This window comes from Ictidomys tridecemlineatus, chromosome 2, assembly GCF_052094955.1.
Source record: "Ictidomys tridecemlineatus isolate mIctTri1 chromosome 2, mIctTri1.hap1, whole genome shotgun sequence".
NCBI lineage: Eukaryota > Metazoa > Chordata > Mammalia > Rodentia > Sciuridae > Ictidomys > Ictidomys tridecemlineatus.
The window spans coordinates 148,047,669-148,066,770 of NC_135478.1; the positions used below are offsets into that span (position 1 = coordinate 148,047,669).

Consider the following 19,102-nt stretch of genomic DNA (forward strand, 5'->3'; position numbering starts at 1 on the left):
AGCTCGATTGGGAAACTCCTCAGAGCGGCTAAAGCCCAACTAGAGATTTGCACATTTACCGACTGCTTACACTGATGCCGTCTTTCCTTTTAAAAGTTATAAAACAGTAAACTTTATAAGCCCCAGTTCCGGCTATATGACATTTGGGTGCCAAATGAATAGGGTTTTGTCTATGAATTAGATCGTAAAATCATCCATAGCACAGACAGATCGGCTCACTGGCTATAAAACGTCACGTGGGGCCATTAAAGTAAGTTTTATGGTTTTGGGGAGTTGACATCCAACATTATATACCACATAACATATAATCTCACTGACGCTGGACTCCATTTGACTCTTTTGCAGGCTACGTGTGCCTCCTGGTCATTCAAATTGTCAATTTTAGGTCCAGAAGTGTCCAAACTACAACTTCTCAAAACTCTGAAAAATGGCTCCCTCCAAGTTAAGGTAAGGTAAGCTTGCTTCCTGAGCTCTTTCAAGTTTATTTGTGCTCTGAAAACTTTCTCTCTCTCCCTCCCCCCCTCCTCTCCGAGGATGCCTCTGAATCCAAAAAGGGACAGCAAAGTTTTCCTCTGCTCAAATTAGCAGAGCCAAGAAACCAGCTTTGCGGAGGCAGCCCAGTGAACAGCGCCTGTGGCCCGGCCGCATCCCCAGGCCTAACTTTAATTGCTGCACAACCGCGGATGTTAATGACTTCCGCTGCTCCCGCCGGCGTGCAAAAAGATGATTTTTGTGTGGGAATAGGCCTGCGTGTGGAGTCTTGGCAGGCCCGCTCCCCATTCCGCGCCTGGCCTGTTCCGGGCTCTTTGGGGGTCGAGGAGCCCTGGGGTGGGGGCTGGGAGACAGTGGGGCGCCGGCTGCGGGCGCCAAGGGCTGCGCTGAGCTCCGGAGTTTGAAAGAAAGGCCCCGGCAGGGCCGAGGCGGACTCTGGCGGGATTCCTTATGGGGCTGTGGCAATATGTCTTCGCGGGCCAGGGTCATTTGGCAGGACTGAATTGAGGCGGCGGCCTTCGGGGCCGGGTTTCAGGCTGGCGCGCGAGAGCAGGAGGGCGTTTGAGGCCCGCGTGGCGCAGGCTGCACCTCCAGGCTGGGCCCCTGGTTGCGAGGCCGAGCCCAGGCTGCTAAAGCCCACTGGACGCTGGGGGACCCTAGGTCCCCACCTGGGGGATGGCTCAGCACCCCCTCCCCCGCCCCAGGGACCAGGCCCTGAACCTTGTTTGCCTGCACGTTCTTTTTATTTCTCTGGGACTGTTCTCACCCGCCTGTGAGTCTGAAGCAATAAACTTTATGGCCGGATTTAACTTTAGTCTTTGAATCCCCAGGCTAATTGAAAGGGGTTAAAAACGCTTTCTTTTCTTCCGCCTTGCCCGTTCTCCCGCTCTTCTTTCCGTTTCCTCTCCTTCTTTGTAGAATTAAAACAGAGGACCCTCAAAAGGCAAATTAGGCATCCCCCTAGATAACACTGAAGATTAGAGCAATTTACTCCCCCTCAGCATAAAGACAAATTCTTTTTTTCCAAACTGTGCCCTAAAGTTTGGGGGGGAAATCGAGGTGTCTTCAATGCTCAACTTAAAAGTCCCTAGAGCCATTAGGTTGTTTTTCCTGACACATCATAAAGGGTAGTTTAGGAAAGAAATCGGTAGTTTGTCAGTAGGAGATTTCCGCCTCTCTTTTGTTAGTTGCTCTTTCTGTTTGATCCCAGGAAATTTACATAATCTGTGATTTCCAAAACAGTCTCCAAAATTGCACCAATGGGTGAAGTAAGGTGAAATGAATTTTTCCCGGGTACAATTCCATCTTGGTCCCAGCTACCCCTTCTGGCCCCAGCCCCCTACATTCTTCAGTGGCACAACTAAGCCAAGTGACTGGGGACATAGTGGCTTGTCTTGGTGTCTTTTTCTGGGTGGGCACCCAAAAGGGACCTAGAAGATTTCCCCCAATCCTGTCTGAGGAGTTAAGCCAAATTCTCTAACTGCATTGAGAAATGAAACAAAAAAAACAGGATCTGATTTTCTCTCAGGAGCTGGGCAGCTTTCCTGCAAGTGCTTATTGGTAGAGATATTAACTAAATAGTTAAAGAGAAAAATTTTGAGGCATAGATTTGGAATTTTGACAAACTTTATTGCACAGGTCACCTGTACTCAAAGGAAATCCAACAGTTGTCCCCAAAGTTAGAGATACCAAAAGCAAAACCTTGAAAGTTTGTTTTGCTTTGCAAAATTAGAGCCCTCCTACCTAACTCCTACTTTTCATTAATAGTGGCAAGATAAAGAATTCCTGAAGTTATTTTGTGTAACCCATTAAAGTGATATGGATACTACAGCACTAACATATGTGTCCAAATCTTAAGTGGCGACTGGAATAAGAATTCTATGTAGGGTCTGAGAATTCTGGATCCTTTCTTTTGCTACTATGGCTGTTTTTCTTTATTGGCAAAATATTGGGTGGTGGTTCTATTTTGGTTACTTATTTGGTAATCTTGCTTGAGTGATTCCTTGGTGACTGAAATTAGAAGCAGAAGAGTCACAGGGATCCTGGCAGGTTTGTCGGAGAAACTTGCATAAAGAAATTATCTTTACCACGTTGGTGGCATACCCCAACTTGGGGTGAGAGGTTGAAAGAAAGACCGTTGGAGTCATATCCAGCACCATACAACAAAGAGAATCTTTCTGGTTAATTTTAAAAATTGCAGGCTATAAATACTGTCAGCTTGTCCATTTCTATTTTAATCTTCACAAAACTTGAGTAGAATTTAAGAGAGCAGATTGACCCACATGGAGTAAAATGGCTTTTTAAGAAATACAATATCCAGTCGGACCTATGTAAGTGTTATTATTACCTATGTAAGTGGATTTTTTTCTTTCTTCCTAATTTCATAGCAAGCTGGCTAAAAAGGATGACTGGTTATCTACTCATTTTGTAGATAAGTTATTTCTTTTTGTGATTATTTTTTTGGGGGGGTTGTTTTTGCAAAGGAACTTACTTAGGGAAAAAAAAATCTCTGTCACTGAAGACATCCAGCCTTAGCCGGTGGCAAAAGTATGTCTATGCTCCTTCTCATCTTGAAAAGGGAAAAGGCGGCAGGAATGTGCAGGGGCTCATTTGTTTCCACAAACCTGAGAGAAAATATTTCCTGACCTATAAATATAATAGGAAGCTTCTGGTCACACTTACTAGGGGTTTGTTAGGGTTTGCATGGTCTATTTTCACATCATTATGCCAAGAGTCCTTTTCTCCTGTTTTCCCCTGCTTCATTGCTGGTGGCTCTGCAAGGAGAGTGTCTTAGAATTTTCTACCAGAAACAGTCATGTTCATTTGTTGAGCTTTAGAGAGGATTATGCCCAAACAGCTACATCCTAAAAGATGGGCTGATAAGAGGAAGACTGTCATTTTAGCTTGAAAGATGCCCTTAGTGTCTCCCTGCCTTGGCTGGGGGTCTATCCATGGCTTGCCCACCATGGAGAGGGCAGAGCATTGTGGGTTCCATCCCTTTGGCTTCTAAGGAGGGATTTCCTTGGAGTCAATGACAAAACTATTAATGGGGCTACTAGGCATGGGCTGAGGGGGTCAGCCTAGGCTCCCACCCACATAGGGGAGGGATCCATAATTCTAGCCATTCTAAGCCCCAGAACTAAAAGATCAGCCCAGGTTTGTTTTGTTTGGTATTTTTTTTCACAAAGAAATTTGTCCTTCTCCCACCAGATCCTTTCCCCACAAATGGGTCTTTTTAATAATAATATTTGTTATGAAGGTTATTAGGTAATTATTGCAATTTTGTGAAGCAGCCCTTGCTGGAGGTGAAGTCTGTCATCACCTAACAAATGACGCCCCGCGCAGTTCACTGCCGGGTTAAGTAAATGCAGAGAAGATAAATCTGCACACCCTAGGAATCGCCAGCAGAGCACGCTTTAGTACAAGTTCACAGTCAACTTGCCCGCCTGGGCTAGCTCTCCCAAACAATTAGGGCTGCATCTTTATTTTTAAATAAAGAAAAAAATGTTCCCATTTCCCATTGATAGTTCCCCCCATCTTCTCTTTCATTTTTTGAAAAATTTTTAAGTACCCAAATTTACCTTGTTACTGAAATCGTGAATGATTCCAAGTTAATCTAGTTCCTATGTAAGTGCTGACAAAAAATAAGTAGCAGACTAATTTGACAGGAAATACAGTCAAAAACACACAGAATTATCCAGTTCACCCTCCAGTTCCAAAAGGCAGTGGCAGAAGCAGAGTATCCCAAGATCCTCAATCCAGGGGGTTGGGGTGGGGGAGCTTCTCCCTGAAAGAAGAAGCTCAGCTTTGTGTATCTTTGTGGTTAGTGTGCTACAACTGCAGGTCAAAAAGTTGAGGGTCAAAAGTTTACATTGTGTAGCACTCTTAGTCATCTGCCCAGACAGAGTTTGATGTCAATGTTAGAGCTGCGATCTTGACTATCAGCACAAAAGATAAAATGGCTCGGAGTGACGCGTGTATCACAGTATGGACTCCAGGTGAACCCTAGTGGTTGAATGACCTCAATTACGGAGGAAAGGATAGAAAATTCCTCTTTTCAAGAGTAATACATGCTGTATTTCATGTTGAATTATTGCTTCCATTCTGAGAGAATAGCAGCAGGTAAATAGGCATAGATTTCTGAAACACCAACACCTTAGATGTTGGAGAGCAGGAGTGGTTTGTAGGTTTGTCAGCAAGAAAAACGTTCAAAAACTCATCACTGTACCTTTAAGAAACAATGTAGCAACTTTCCCATGTTCCATTGTACCCACAAAGGCAAGAGAACTGAACAGGAAACCTCTTTTATTTGATAAAGGTGATTTTGATTGGCTAGGTTTTGTTTTTTTAAGTACCTATAATGACCTCAAAAGTGTGGAGAGAAAGGGCAAACACAGGCACTTCATGCAAAATGTATCCTTTGCAATTTTCAAACATAGAAAACACTTTTTCTGAAACTAAATGCAAAGTTTTGAGAGCTTGAAAGAGGAGGGAAAGATATGGAAACCCTCTAGAAAGAGACAGGATTCCTACCACCACCACCACCAGGGAGAAAACATTCATGTTGTTGAAGAATTTTTTGTTTTATGTATTATTAACCCACAACTGAATGTAGACAAATGCTACGACACAATTGAATAAATAGAGAATGCAAGAAGGTGGAATCTACAAATGCCAGGCCACACCATAAGATTTCTGTTCTCTAGAATATACTTTTGAAAATTACCTGTGGAAATGGGTGGAGTGGTAGGTAAGGAGTGGGGGAAACAAGCTAAGCAGGAAGAGTGGGCAAGTAGAAAAGAAAGGGAATAGTGTACTATGGAAGCAGGCTGGAACCATAGCTCCTGTGTGAGTTGCAACTGAATAACTAAACAATATTTTCTTTTTCATGCATTAAGTTGGTTTTAAGTGTTGATGCTGTTAGAATCTATTTCCTGGGGGACGTGGTTTCCTTTTCTGTGTATTGACCTTCAAGTGATCAGTGTAGGAAAGTAGAAGAGAAAGATAAAATATTTTCTAGGTTTTTCTTCTTAATTTTGGAGATAATCCAACTACCCAGAATGTAGACTATTGCAAGGATGTTTGAGATCACCTTGATATATTCAGGTTGATTAGATTTAACAGTGCCAGGTATGTTCAGTATTAAAGTAAATATTTCCCAAACACTACCTTCATGGAAGTAATAAGGGTGCTTCTACTGTGCAATGTGTAAAGTTTCTATCCTGGCCAAGAGCTTGGAGCCAAATGGGGTTTTGCCAGATGAAATAGAAGAAAGGAAACAACTGTGGTGATTACTGTTACAGCAGTACACACTTTACCACATCTGGACTAGTGAAATGAAGAAAGTGGAAACCCCTCTTACTGAGACAATTCTATGTCTCTTGTAGAGGACGTTACTATTGTATTTCTGGTTAAAACCATGTAACACACCTTAGAAACATTTTAGCTTTAATACTCATAGATACCTCCCAGCTAGTCTTTAAAGGGAAAGAAAAAGGCACTTGCATACTGCTCCCAGAGTATTCAGAGGATTTCAATATTTAGGCCTCTCATACAATCCTGATCTTAATATAAATTTTAGGTTTTCCGTCTGGGTTGTGTTCATTATTTTAAACTACTACAAGGAAATTACCCCCAAAACAATTAATTGGTCAAATAGCTGGTAACATGTTGTTCCTTTACAATCATATGCCTCAGGGTAGGTGGTGGGAAGCCCTCAAAAGCCACCATCAGGCATTTTGAAATTCTACCATTCCCCAGTTTGCTCTAAAAACGTGCTTCAGATAGAGAACAGTCTGGGGCTCTGCCTCTAAAGAACAAAGGACAAATACAGTCAATACATTCCATAACGTTTACATTTCCTTTGCTTTCCCCCCTTGGTTTTTCCCCCTTGGTTTTTCCTGAGAAGTGACCTGGGCAAAGCACCCTACTCTCTAAAAGACACTGTATAGACCTTTTAGAAGCGCAAAGTCCAAGGCCGAGGTGAACTTCAGGTCAGCGCGTCTAACAAATATGAAAATGTCGGCTGGTGAAGGGCGCGCCTTGTGATTTAACAAAGACTGTCAATGTGTAAGATTAATAAGAAACAAAATGCACACGGTGTCACTGTTCGGTCACTTTGAAACTTGGGACAGGGTTGCATTCAAGAGGAAAGGCTGTTCCAAACATATTCAAAATGATTCAAATCAGATTCAAACCAAGCTGCAAATACTGCCTCCCTCTTGCCCTCCCTTTCCCTAGGACTCCCTTCACTCTCCTTCTCCATCTGGGATGCGAGGACATGATGAAAAGTTATTTTACTTAATGGGATTTTAAGAAAGCTTTTGTTGGGAATATATGTTATCCCTGCACGTGGAAATGAGCAAATATGCTTACCAGTTTCCCAAGGAAAGGATAAAGATTTCACTCGGCTTGGGACTGGAGCCAGTTGGTGTGTGAAGATTAGCATGCTCCCTCTCTGCTCGATTTCAGGGCATCCCATCTTTTCTCGGGCAAGATGCTGCTGGTAAAACTTCAGGGCTTTGTTTTTCTTTTCTTTCTTTCTTTCTTTCTTTCTTTCTTTCTTTTTCTTTTTTTTTTTGAGTTAATATCTTCCTAGTTTTTCCTTTGCTGTCTTGGATTTTATGTAAAGGCAAGAGGTGATTTAGAATATATATACATATATGTATAATTACATATATACATATTTAAAAGATTATTTGATTCAATGGAATTGTGCTATGGTTTTTGCAAAGGAAGATTGTGGAAGGTTCAGAAAGGTACTGGGATTGTTTATTACAGCCATAAATCTTGCAGTAAAATGTCAAAATGTCGGTGTGTGAGATAACACTTGGTGGTCCTGGCTCCGTTTGTGTTTATGATACGAACCCGCAAAGACAAGTTACAGGCCTTGGGGGATTCTGTGTAAGCCCATCTTCCTAAAGTAATAGAACCACACGAAACACAGGCACAGTTAGCTGGTTTAGCTTATCCATATACAAACAGTGCCTGTGTCTCCTTAATACTTAAAAATAGATATTTCGTAGAAGATTCTGAGGCTAAACAACATGAATTTTGTGTTTTAGTGTCCATAAATAATATTAAACAGACATAGTTAAGACCCTAATACTCAAAGTTGATGACTTGAGGAGAGCAAGATTTCCTTGTCACGATTTTTCTCCCCTTGAAGCTCAGAGAGCTCAGATTTGTAATACATATTATCTATATGTATATTATTTCTATTACATAGTATACAATCTAGGTACCTATTATTTTTTTCTTGCTGGCAAGACATATTGGTTTAGGTTGCTGTATCACAGGCAGATTTTTCTCACCCGAGTCTAGAGAAGATGTCTAAAGATTATAATCAGCGTTGATTTTTGTCTGTGGCTCAGATTCCATTAAAAAAATTCAGGGTGCCTCAAGTCAATGGGCTGCACTTTTCACACACACATACACCCAATGCGGAAAAGCTCTTTATACCACTTCAGGACGGTTCCAGTTAGAAAGCTAATATGATCCCTTTTTTAACCTCCTCTCCTAAATTAGTTTAAAGATTAGTCCCATATAATAGGCTTTATGTGGCTAAGCATTAAACGACTATCCATCAAATAGATATATTCTAGCATTTAGTAACTCATATGAGTAACCGATATAAATGAAGATAAAATTGACATTCTTTTTGAAGTGTCTCCAGGCTTAAGCTATAACTTTTCTTGTCTGCGTTCCAGACTCAGTTGTGAGAAGGCTGTTTATACTGCTCTTTGAAAAATCAACTAAGGTGCACCAGCTGAAATATCCTTGCTTTGCCTGCCAATATGAAAGTTATTTTTAGAATGATGACTATGCTAGTTTGCACTGCTCTAATCTAGGCTGAAAATTGGAGGATCTAGTTGTGTCTGGTACTCACAAAAGGAAAAGTACACACTACGAATAAGGCATCAGTATTTACTTCAAAGATCAACATTAGGTGGAATTAATAAGTAATTTATTTGTTAATAATGGCATAATTAGTTTACCCATCAAATTTCAATTACCAAATGGCAGGCAACAGTCCCTTTCCCTCCTTTCCGGAGCTACTGATATCGTTAATATGCTAATTTTTAGCAATTCAGAAATTATAGATTGTTCTGTAAATATAACTCTAGTCTCAGCTACAGCCTGAAAAAGCAGCATCCAAAAGAGAAAACAAAATTCTTAGCTGGAAAAGACCCCTGGGGATCAGATCTGGCAAAGGTCTTATTCTATTTTAAGCTTGCTGTTATTTGGGGATTGTTCTGAAATAGGAAGTTATTTGTTTAAAAGCTCGGTTTTATGGAAGTGTTGCTTCTATCCATTCTTATCCTTGAGCCGTCGTCTGACTGCACAATCGCACTTCGTCAACTCAGGCATGTTTAGTTCTTAGGTCGACCCCTCCATCAAATAAGATGCTATTAGAAAGGTGGGTTTTGTTTTGTTTTTAATAAGGTAAAAACAAAACAGACTGTCTTAAAAGGAAACAAATAAGAAATGTCTGTCTGATTACACTAAAAAGGCTTCGCTGTTCACCCCTGTGTAGATTTCTCAGCTACACACCCAATCTTTGCAGCTCCTTCTCAAAATAGGGACGAGTCAGCAGAGTGTAGGAAAGGAATATGCGGGTGGGAAAATTTGTCGGTCGGCCACGTTCGTTTTATTCCAGGGCCATGTTAAAAAACAGGATGCCCCTTGGTGTCGACGCCTTTTCCCTCCCGCAGCGGGCCTCGAACCTTGGAGGACGCGGGGCCTGACTGGGCTGGAAATCAGCGCTGAGTCTGCCCTGGGGCCTAGGCTAGAAGTAGGGCATTCGCGGGGCCCAGGGGAGCTACAGCCTGACAGGCCCTGAATTCCCTGCGGTAATCCAAATTGGGGGGCTGGAGGACTGAAGCTCCTATTCACTCCCCCTCCCTGGGCCGGACAGTGGCATCCATCACCCACCCGCGCGTTTCCTGATCCGGGTCCGCGCGCGCGGCGCGCCCATTGGTGGGGGAGTTGCACGTGGGGCGCGGGGCGGAGCGCGCGCGGGGCCGAGGCGGAAGGCGCGCGCGCGGGGGGAGGAGCGGCGCGAACTTTGGTGGTGGCGTCGGCGGGAGGGGGTGGGGTGGGCACTTGACAGCGGGGGGAGGGGAAGGGCGCAGAGGAAGGGGGGGATGGGAAGCGAGGCAAGAGGGGGAGGGGCCTCAGCGAGCCCAGAAAAACGACAACGCGAGAAAAATTAGTATTTTTGCACTTCACAAATTAATGACCATGAGCTCGTTTTTGATAAACTCCAACTACATCGAGCCCAAGTTCCCTCCCTTCGAGGAGTACGCGCAGCACAGCGGCCCGGGCGGCGGAGACGGCGGCCCAGGCGGGGGCCCCGGCTACCAGCAGCCCCCGGCGCCCGCGACCCAGCACCTGCCGCAGCAGCAGCCCCAGCTCCCTCACGCGGGCGGCAGCCGTGAACCCCCTGCCTCCTACTACGCGCCGCGGGCCGCCCGTGAGCCCGCCTACCCCGCGGCCGCACTCTACCCCACTCACGGTGCCGCGGACGCCGCCTACCCCTATGGCTACCGCGGCGGCGCTAGCCCCGGGCGGCCACCACAGCCGGAGCAGCCCATGGCACACGCCAAGGGCCCGGCGCACGGCCTGCATGCGAGCCAAGTTTTGCAACCTGGGCGGCAGCCCCCGCCACCACCACCCCCCCCGCAACACCGCGCTGCGCCCCCTGCGCCCCCGCGGCGCTGCGAGGCAGCCCCCGCCACTCCAGGCGTCCCGACAGGGGGCAGCGCCCCCGCGTGCCCGCTGCTCTTGGCGGACAAGAGCCCGCCGGGCCTGAAGGGCAAGGAGCCCGTGGTGTACCCCTGGATGAAGAAGATCCATGTCAGCGCCGGTACGTGGCGCCGCTGGGGAGGGGCGGAAGGGTGGGCTGGGGCCAGACCAGGGTTGGAGGGTGGGGTCGGGGGTCAGGAGCGAAAGGCCCGGGGAAGGGGGCCTCAGGAGGGGAGCCCCCATCTGGCCCCGGCTGCTGGGGGATATGGGTGTGTGCGCGCCAGGCTGCAGCCTGATCCAAACGTGAGAACCCTTTTGTACCCAGGGTCCCTTTATCGGGAGATTTACGAGATGCCAAACTGTTAGGGCAGTAATTATAGCCCCCATAAATTTAATTGCCCTGGCAGAGGCTTCGGGCCATGTGTCTTTGAAGCTTTTCTTCAGCCCCAATGCCCAGCACCATTCTTTATGGCTCTCGGGTGTTTCCCGTTGTCAATAGCCTGTGAAACATTTTCTTTGCCGTTTTATGTATCTTGCGTGAACTTGATGTCAGGTTATTATATAATGATGATGTCCAATTGCTCTTCCCCACCCTATCTTCTCTCTCCTCCTCCTTTCCCGCTCTTCCACTTCTTCCTCCTTGGCCTTCTTCATCGGGGTTCTGGGCATTCAGTCAATCCCAGTTATAATGGAGGGGAGCCCAAACGCTCTCGAACCGCCTACACCCAGCAGCAGGTCTTGGAGCTGGAGAAGGAGTTCCATTTTAACCGCTACCTGACCCGGAGGCGCCGCATCGAGATAGCCCACACTCTCTGCTTGTCCGAACGCCAGGTCAAGATCTGGTTTCAGAACCGGAGAATGAAGTGGAAGAAAGATCACAAACTGCCCAACACCAAGATGCGAACCTCCAACCCGGCCTCGACCTCTGCTGGCCCGCCAGGAAAAGCACAAACTCAGAGCCCACACCCTCATCCTCACTCTCTTCCTGGTTCCTCCACACCCATTCCCTCTTCCATATAATGTTCTAGAGACCTAGTCAGTTTCTTGTACGTCCCTTACCTGTTTTTCTTCTCTCTGCTCCTGCCCATTTCTCCATCCCTCTCTCCCCATCTGGTTCATAACAGACACCAAAACAAAGCCCAACTTGGTGAAAAGGATAACCAAAAAAGAAGACATTACTCCCAGGAAGAGTGTGTGCTGATTGCCACCCAAGAGAGGACACTTGTCCAGGTTGCTGCTTGGTGGCACAACCTGCTGGCCTGGGTTTGTATATCTGAGAAGAACTACTTGGCATCGCATATATTTAAGATGTCTAAAGTCAGCTGGACATAACATACTGACTGGAGACAATGTACTTGTATATTTGTTGCAAGAGGAAAACAGACCTTTTCCCACCCTCTTTTCCTCCTCCTTCTCCATTAGGGCAGCTCACACAAACCGTGAATTGAACTGAATAAATGAGTGGACATTGTGGGCCTCACATGATTATTTAATTCTCAAAATGTGTAGGTGTGATGGTAGGTGTGCCCATTAGTTTCCCTTCCTTGCATTTATTTAAGATATTGTTAAAGAGATACTGTCTTATTCAGGGACACAATCTCCAGGGAGAGGGGAATGCATTTAGATCCATGTGCAACTGTACAAATTGTGATATGGCTGTATAGAAAGCCATGTACCAAGAATAAACTTTGTTTTAAAAAACATTAAAAATCTAAAAGACAGATGTGTGTGTTTCCTAAACTTTTCATTAAAAAATAATAATTAAAAAACTTCTGGATTGAAGTGTTTGCCTTTGCATGTAAAAACCTTGTAGATGGCTTGAGCTGTGTAACATAGATTCTGACTGATCACATAATTTGTGTGTGTGTGTGTGTGTGTGTGTGTGTGTGTGTTTTCAACTTGAGTTGAACTCTTGTCAGGCTTGACCCGCTGTGGAAATGTTCCAAAGAGCAGGAAGGCTCTTGAGCTCTGAGAGGGCTCCTCTTCTTCCCAAACTTGGCCAGGATTTCAGGTTTCAAGTCTCTGTAAGGCATAGAAACGTGTCCTTCCCTGCAATGAAAGGTGAAACCATGCAGTGCAGCGGGGCCCAGGAGTTTCTGCAGCTGTTCTACACACTGAACTCTGAGCACACTTGGAAAGAAGTGGTCCCTTTGGTATTTGTTGCACCTTCCCGTTTAATCTGCCTGTTTCCCTGGAGATAAAAAAAAATAGTTTGTGCAAAGGGTTGAGATTGGTTTTCGTTTCTAGGCTGGTTGTAAGAACCTCATCACCAAGTATAGCTTGGGTATTTTTGTTCGCTTGTTTCTCTTTTATTTAAGAAGAGCTTTCAAAATAAAAGAGATTTTCCCCAGTACATCCTCCAAAACATCTTCTGAGGAAATAAAAGCATAATGACACCCCAAAATGTACCTCAAGCAAAGTAGACCTGGAAGAGTTCACTGCTGGAATAAAGCCAAATTCTGAAATGAGAATCACTTTCCTCAAATGCTTTGGGATCTTTCTTCTCAATTCCTAGAACCAGATCCAAAAGGTTGAAAATTAAAACTCACTTCTTGATCTCTATAACTCTAGTATTTGTAAACTGAGTCCAGGTTGCACTCAAGGCAGAGAGTACCCTATAGAAAGATACAGAAATGATGATGATGCATACTGATGCAAGAAGGGTAAAACTGTCATCTGTCCTTGAAAAAGTGAAGTTTTTAGGTCATGAAGTAATGTAACAGAGATGGGAGCGGGTGTCCACCTACCTGTACAACATCTGAGCACTCTTAAACCCAATTTTCCATCAGCAGGGTACAGTATTGGTGCTGGTACCCCTTTCACCCCTGCCGCCTTGTGTGTGATATAAGCAGGGTTGATCTGTTCTTAACCTACAAACAAACCAGATTTGAGAGAGAAAAGTGATAGGCACCAGTCTCTGAGGGGTCAAGAAAAATTCAGGGGCAAACAAATACACCATGTCAGAAAAAAAAAAAAACTAGCATAAAGTGCATTTTATAAGGTGTGAACGGGTGCCAGGCTTTTCTGGAAGCAGTGCAACTGCTGCTGAAACTTATTAACCCTCCCCCTACTACACGTACTTGTAAAACGAAATTAAATCACGCTGAAAATAGCAATTTTCCCAGGAATCATTAATCACCTCATACAATAAATACTTCTTTGTAATTCAACAGCAATTCTGAAAGGCATTCTCTGGGAAAAGTCTGTGAAGGAGAGAGGGATCTTCTTGCAAATAATGTGGTCTCAGGCAAAGACACAGCATCTTGGTTGTCTGCTCAAAAAAAAAAAAAAAGCCTAAACTCTTGGTGGAAATGAGTGTCAAGCTGCAAAACCTCAAATGGCAGATTATCATCATTTAAGGTAAATACTTATATTTCCTTTGTGGGGAGGAAGGGTTTGGATAATTTAGCTCCATGTTGGATATAGAGGTAAAATGGATGTCTTTCTTTCATTTGCTTTTATATCCAGAAAAGGAAGAGAGGACTGAGATAATTTTTCTGATATTCCAGGACAAAGTGGCACTTTTGCCCAAAATGAATTGATTATTAAGGTATTTGTGAGGTTTATAAAACCAAAATCATCGGAAGTAATCCAAATGATTATGCCATTTCTTTGCACTGTTTTGTCTGCTTCAGGTTTGGCCTTAAAAGAAGCTTGTTATAACAGCTTGGAAAAATCTCACTTTGTGTTTCAAAATCCTGCATTGTCTGCCCTTTGCTAGGGCAACCATAAGAGTTCACTGAGAGGACAAATTTTCTATCTCATTAATTGTCTTTTTTAAAGGCAAACCATGCTAGCCCCTCAAACCCTTGACCTTTAAAGACAGTATTTTGTGTAAGCTCTATAATTCTCCTAACAAAATGACCCTTACACATACTCTCCTGTTCCCTCCCTTTTCCTCCCTCCCTTCCTTCAATACACACTCATCTGCTTTAGTCACAGAGCCAAGTTGTGCATGACTTTGGAGATAAAAGTTTTGTCAACATCTGAAATCAACCTAAATAGGATAGGAGACACTTTAATGGTCACAGTTTGAATTAAGTATTTAACACTCTCCCCCTTGAAGAAAAATGGCACTTTGCAGGCTTTCTTCCCTGATTTTGCTGAAATCTACGATATACCCGGTGTTTTATTACAGCAGGAATTCAACTGTGACAGGCATAGTAGAGTACTTAATACCCAAGATGGAGCTCTTGGGAAGATTACCTAGATATATGGGGACAGGCCTACCGCAGTGTCTCTGCCTTTATATCCACCTGTCCCAAGGTGCCCCTTTCCCCCCACTTCTCACCCTTCTCCCCATAGGGTGGGTATCATCATCTCTCCTGCATCCACCTGTTCCCCTGAGCTTCCAAATCTGTTGTTCTTGTCACTGATGGCTATTTTCTAACAGTTCCAGCACAGAAATAGATCAGGGACTCTTTAAAATGGAAGGAAAGAAAAATCCCAAAGAACAAATGCAATAGAAATCTGAAGTGCCCCATTCAAATGCATAGGTTCTGTGTACGAAATAGGCTACCCTCAGCCAGGCTTGGTCTCTACATACCTAGGCACACTCCTATGTTGAAGAACATAGGTTCAACCTTTTCCAAGTGCTGCTCCTGGCAACCCTTCTCTATATTACACACTGGAGAAAAATTGCTTTGTACCTCAAAGAGTATGGGCTGGAAACAACAGAAGGAGGAGGAGATGTGTGGTTTATCTCCTTGGTAGCATCAGGGAGGTGGCTGGGGCTGTCAGGAAATCTAGTCTGCAGCTTCTGGCTTGGAACTCTTGGCATCCTTCTTCTGAAAGTTCCAGACTTATGAAGCAGCCCCTTTCTCTCTAGGATTGAATTTTGAAGATGAAAGAGATCCCAAATTGAAAGAGACCTGGAGACCATTTTTGATCAATCTTTTCAATTTACACAAATGAGGAAACTGAGGCAGCTGAATAATCTCCCATCCTGATGTTCCTTGTGTAAATGAGTAGGTAGGTTGAGTAGGGCCTTTGCTCTCACGGAAGATGAAAGTAAGTACAGGCATTTTCCCCTCTGCTGAGGTTATTCTTCCAGGAATGGAAGGTATACATTTAGGCTTATACTTGATGTGCAAGGCCACAGGTGTGTATAGCCTGGAAGAAGGTAAGTTCTTGCCTGATGCACTATCAAAGCTGCCCTGGTATATTATGTAACCAAACTGCCCTACTCTTGGTGATCAGACAGGTGGTTGACTGCTGGATTCAGGATGTGATGGATGTCAGGGTGCCAGAGAGAGCAGTGGGTTCCCCACTGTCTACAATGCAGAATAACCAATTTCATTTTCTCTCTTGTTACTTCCTCGGCAGTCACTTGCTGGATCAGGGCAAGGGTGAATGCACTCCTGAAGCCTGGGGAGCAAAAAAGCCAAACAAGGATCCTGGCTGCAGCTGATAAAGGTGTAGCGCCTGTTCCAGGGAGATATTGAAATTGTAATCTTTGAGATCACGTGACTCATTAAATAATTAATGCAGATCATCAGGAATGGATCGGAGTCGTCAGGGCCTCACTAGGAATGAATCTCTCAGAAGTGAGACTCCAACTTCCTATTTGATTTTTAAATATATAACTCTCAAATTTATCTCCAAAGGTTTTTAACTCCTTCAGGAAGGCAGGAAAGAACCCTTCAGCGTGGAGAACCAGAGCTGGCAGGCCCTTGCTGGGTCCTGGGGCTTTTCTTTTCTTCAGGGTTTCTGCGGGTCCAGGGAGCACACTGCATCTGGTGAAACGTGAGTTCGGGCTTGTGCTTTTTGCGGTCACATCCTGGCTTTGGTGATGAAGTAGGACGGATGCGCAGACAGTTGGTAATGTTCTGATTCACGCTGGGGAAGGCTGCAGAGATACCACAGGACGGGCGAGCGGCTTTGTTCAATTTTCCCGGCATTCATAAATCACCCGCGCTGGGCAAGCTAGGGAGCAAGCCAACGCCAAAAACGTAGAGAGGGGCCACAGCAGTGGTGGCATCCGTTGTAGAGCAAGAGACCTAGGCAACATCTTTCTGTGATTTATTAGTCTAAAAGATTTATGGGGAACAATAGCCATGAATATCAGACTTGGGAATAAGGAAATAGCAATAATAATAATAATTGCAATACTCCTAAGCCTGGAGCAGGGTGGTGGTGGTAAGTCCTGGCATAACGTGTCTCTTTCTGGGGTGAAGTTGAGTGGCAAAGTGCAAGATGGCTGAACTCCACCCTGCTCAGGGTCACATAGGAGCCCTAAGGACAAGGGCAGTCCCAATGAAGGCAACAGTGAGAGTTTGAACAAGAGAAAGGGGCCCAGCATGGTTTCTGAGTCCCAAGTACCAGACTAAGAGTAAAGGCTGTGAGTCTAGTAGTGGCAGAAGGCAGCTGCCAGTTTGCTGCTACTTGTTCAGCATGCTAGAGGGCTGTGAAACCAGGGGTCAGGAGGCTTGTCAGCTATTTGGTAGTCCCTCTCAGTGCTCTCAGCAGGATTACATGGATGTAGGAGACAGTGGAGGACGAATTTGAACCAAGCTGCAATGTGGGAAGTTATCTAGGTCTGGATTAAAGAGGAATGGATTCAGGGTTAGGGCTGTAGAAGCAAATGCCCTGTGGAGAGTCCAAGTAGAGGGTAGAACTTCTCGCAGCCAGAGCCCAGAGCTCTGGGATGATTCTCTGTTCCTTCCCCAGCAACTCTCACCCCAGAAAGTTGGCTGAGGTCTCTACAACCCATGATTGCTGGTAAAAGTGTAAGAGAGTTGCAAATATTGTTACCAATGAGGTTGAAGCAGTACTACAGAGTTGAGCCAGCTTGTGGCTGTTGTGCAGGGCAGGGCAGGGCAGGGCAGGAGTAGGCCCCCTAATCTAATACTGGAATATTAATATTGCCCAGAGCCCTGGCTTTGCCCATTTCCAGCAGAAGTATTTGACTGGCTCTGAGAAGTGAGTGCTTGGGTAGTCCTGCCAGCCCACCAGAACCAAGAAGTGGCTGGTCTAGTACTTGAATGAACCTGAGGACAAAACCTCCCAAGACTGTCTCTGGTTTGTGGACTGAGCTGGGGTCTGATTTCGCGCCAACAGAAATGAACGCTATTAGTGAGGTTTCTGGAGAGTCTGTGATTGAATGCTTCCAGACAAGGCTTCCCTTTGTTAGCAAAAGAAAATAAAGCGTGCATTCACATTCCCCAAGTCGGGGTGCCCGAGGAGCTCTCCCAGAGGAACCAATGCGACCAGCAAAGCCTCTTCACCTCTCTTCCTTCTCTGTCCATTTTCTTCTCCCTCCTCTCCCAAAAAAGAAAGAAAAAGGAGAGAGTGTGGATGTGGAGATGGAGTATGTATTTATTTTACAGAAATAAATCACCATCTTCGGGCCATTTGTAGACTGGAACATTTCGAGCTATGAACGCGTCGCATGGACGAGTGCCCTGGCGACTCCTCCGTGTCGGCGTCACCCCCGGGGCCACCCTGGCGCCCGCGCAGGCCGCATTTCCAACTCCGATCATCCGACTCCCTTTCTTCGCAGCGACCGTTCACCCTCTGCTGTTTATTTGTCCACAGACCGCCTGGACACCGGAAAAGGAGATTCCCTGAGCGCCTGGAGTTGGAGACAATTCCTGGTTCAGATTTAAACATCTTTGGAGGTAAGCGTTCTGCCAAAACTCTTCCCAGAGCAGGACTTTGCACCAGGCATTAGGAAGGAGTTTGTCCTTCCCCAGCTCCTGGCAACTACAGCTGGTTGAAAGAGATTCTGGTCAATATTTAACTTTGGAGGAGTTTGGGAGCAGGCTTCCCTTTAGCTGCACGCCCCGACAATGCGGGACTTGAAGCAGACAAAGAGTCTGCCCTAAAGCCAGCAGATAAGCTGAAGGAGTTGAGCGGTTGCAGAAGCCAAAGATGGGGTGGAGGGAGCCAGAGGGGGTGTTTGTGTCTTCCTGTAAAATACACAAGGAACTGCAAGGTAAAAGCAAGTAGAGGCCATGGGCGCAGCGGCGGCTGCGTGGGCTGCTCCCCTTTTCTTCCGAGGCAGCTGCACTGGGGCTGTGAGTTTGAAAATACCAGAACCAGCGCTGTGAGTTTGGAAATACCAGCTCTCTGGGTTGAGGAAACTTGTCTCAGTGCCTTGCAGTTTCACTCATTCTTTTTCCTATCCAGTGAGAGACTGTATTTGAATGTGTAGGCCTTTGGAGCCAACGGATCTCCTTCAGCTTTTCATCAGGGATGACCCACGGTTCTTCCTACAGGAAAAACTACCACTTTCTAATCCTAACATTTTCTTTTCCTATTTGGAACAAGGAAAAACTCTTTAAAATTCTTTTCAAGTTCTGACTTAATTTGTTCTCTTAGTTTGGGATGCAGGGAGGTAATTACTGTGGTTTATTACCTTGTAAAAGATCCATAAATTATGTGCCTGTTTGGGGGAGGGGCTGCTGGAATAGCTTTCAGAAGCTTGGTATGAACAAATGAATTTGCTTTATTGTTTCAGGAATTACTTATTTTAAAAGAGTTTTTGAAATTTTGTTTTCTATTCCTTAGATCTAAGTGCTCCCTAAAATTTGCTCCCCAGATAGATATCAACTTGTTAATTAATTGCAACATGCTATTCAGTGGTGGTATGGTGCTCTAGATAAAATTATTATTTTATCAGATAGGAAGTGAACAGAATAATAGTAATAATATTTTCTCAGCAACTGTATATCTGTTCATATCAAATATAGATGGAACAGTTTAGGAACTTGCAACTCGGTGTGTATACATGATTTGCATTTCTGCAAACAACAGAACAATTGCAGGTATAATAGCTGCAAGAGTTTGGGGCCATGTGTATAACATGATACAAATATCCAGAGAATTTGGAGCCCATTTATACTGCAGTTGCAACCACAGG

At 44.9% G+C, this 19,102-nt stretch overlaps 2 protein-coding genes and 1 long non-coding RNA gene across 8 annotated transcripts in view; 2 read left to right on the forward strand and 1 right to left on the reverse strand.

Annotated features, from left to right (window-relative positions):
* The window catches only part of Hoxa3 (homeobox A3), a 44,595-nt gene that overhangs the window by 11,850 nt on the left and 13,643 nt on the right, over positions 1–19,102 (forward strand). For 2 of the 6 annotated variants that reach the window (XM_013355968.4, XM_040291786.2), the window contains exons 2-3: positions 346–447; positions 13,413–17,858. The gene's annotated coding sequence lies outside the window, so the exon portion shown is untranslated. Of the gene's footprint in view, positions 1–345; positions 448–13,412; positions 17,859–18,036; positions 18,176–19,102 lie in introns of those variants that run through there. The other 4 variants (XM_078039930.1, XM_005319142.5, XM_078039931.1 and 1 more) reach the window with 4 other exon arrangements.
* Hoxa4 (homeobox A4) lies at positions 9,652–11,960 on the forward strand. The gene is made up of 2 exons (XM_005319270.4): positions 9,652–10,360; positions 10,913–11,960. The coding sequence occupies exons 1-2, from the start codon at positions 9,730–9,732 to the stop codon at positions 11,257–11,259; spliced, it is 978 nt and encodes a 325-aa protein (XP_005319327.3). The 5' UTR covers positions 9,652–9,729; the 3' UTR covers positions 11,260–11,960.
* On the reverse strand, positions 9,710–13,424 carry LOC144375367 (uncharacterized). The gene is made up of 2 exons (XR_013435095.1): positions 12,987–13,424; positions 9,710–12,750 (listed from the first exon to the last, which is right to left on the reverse strand). It is a non-coding gene; the product is annotated as an uncharacterized LOC144375367 (long non-coding RNA).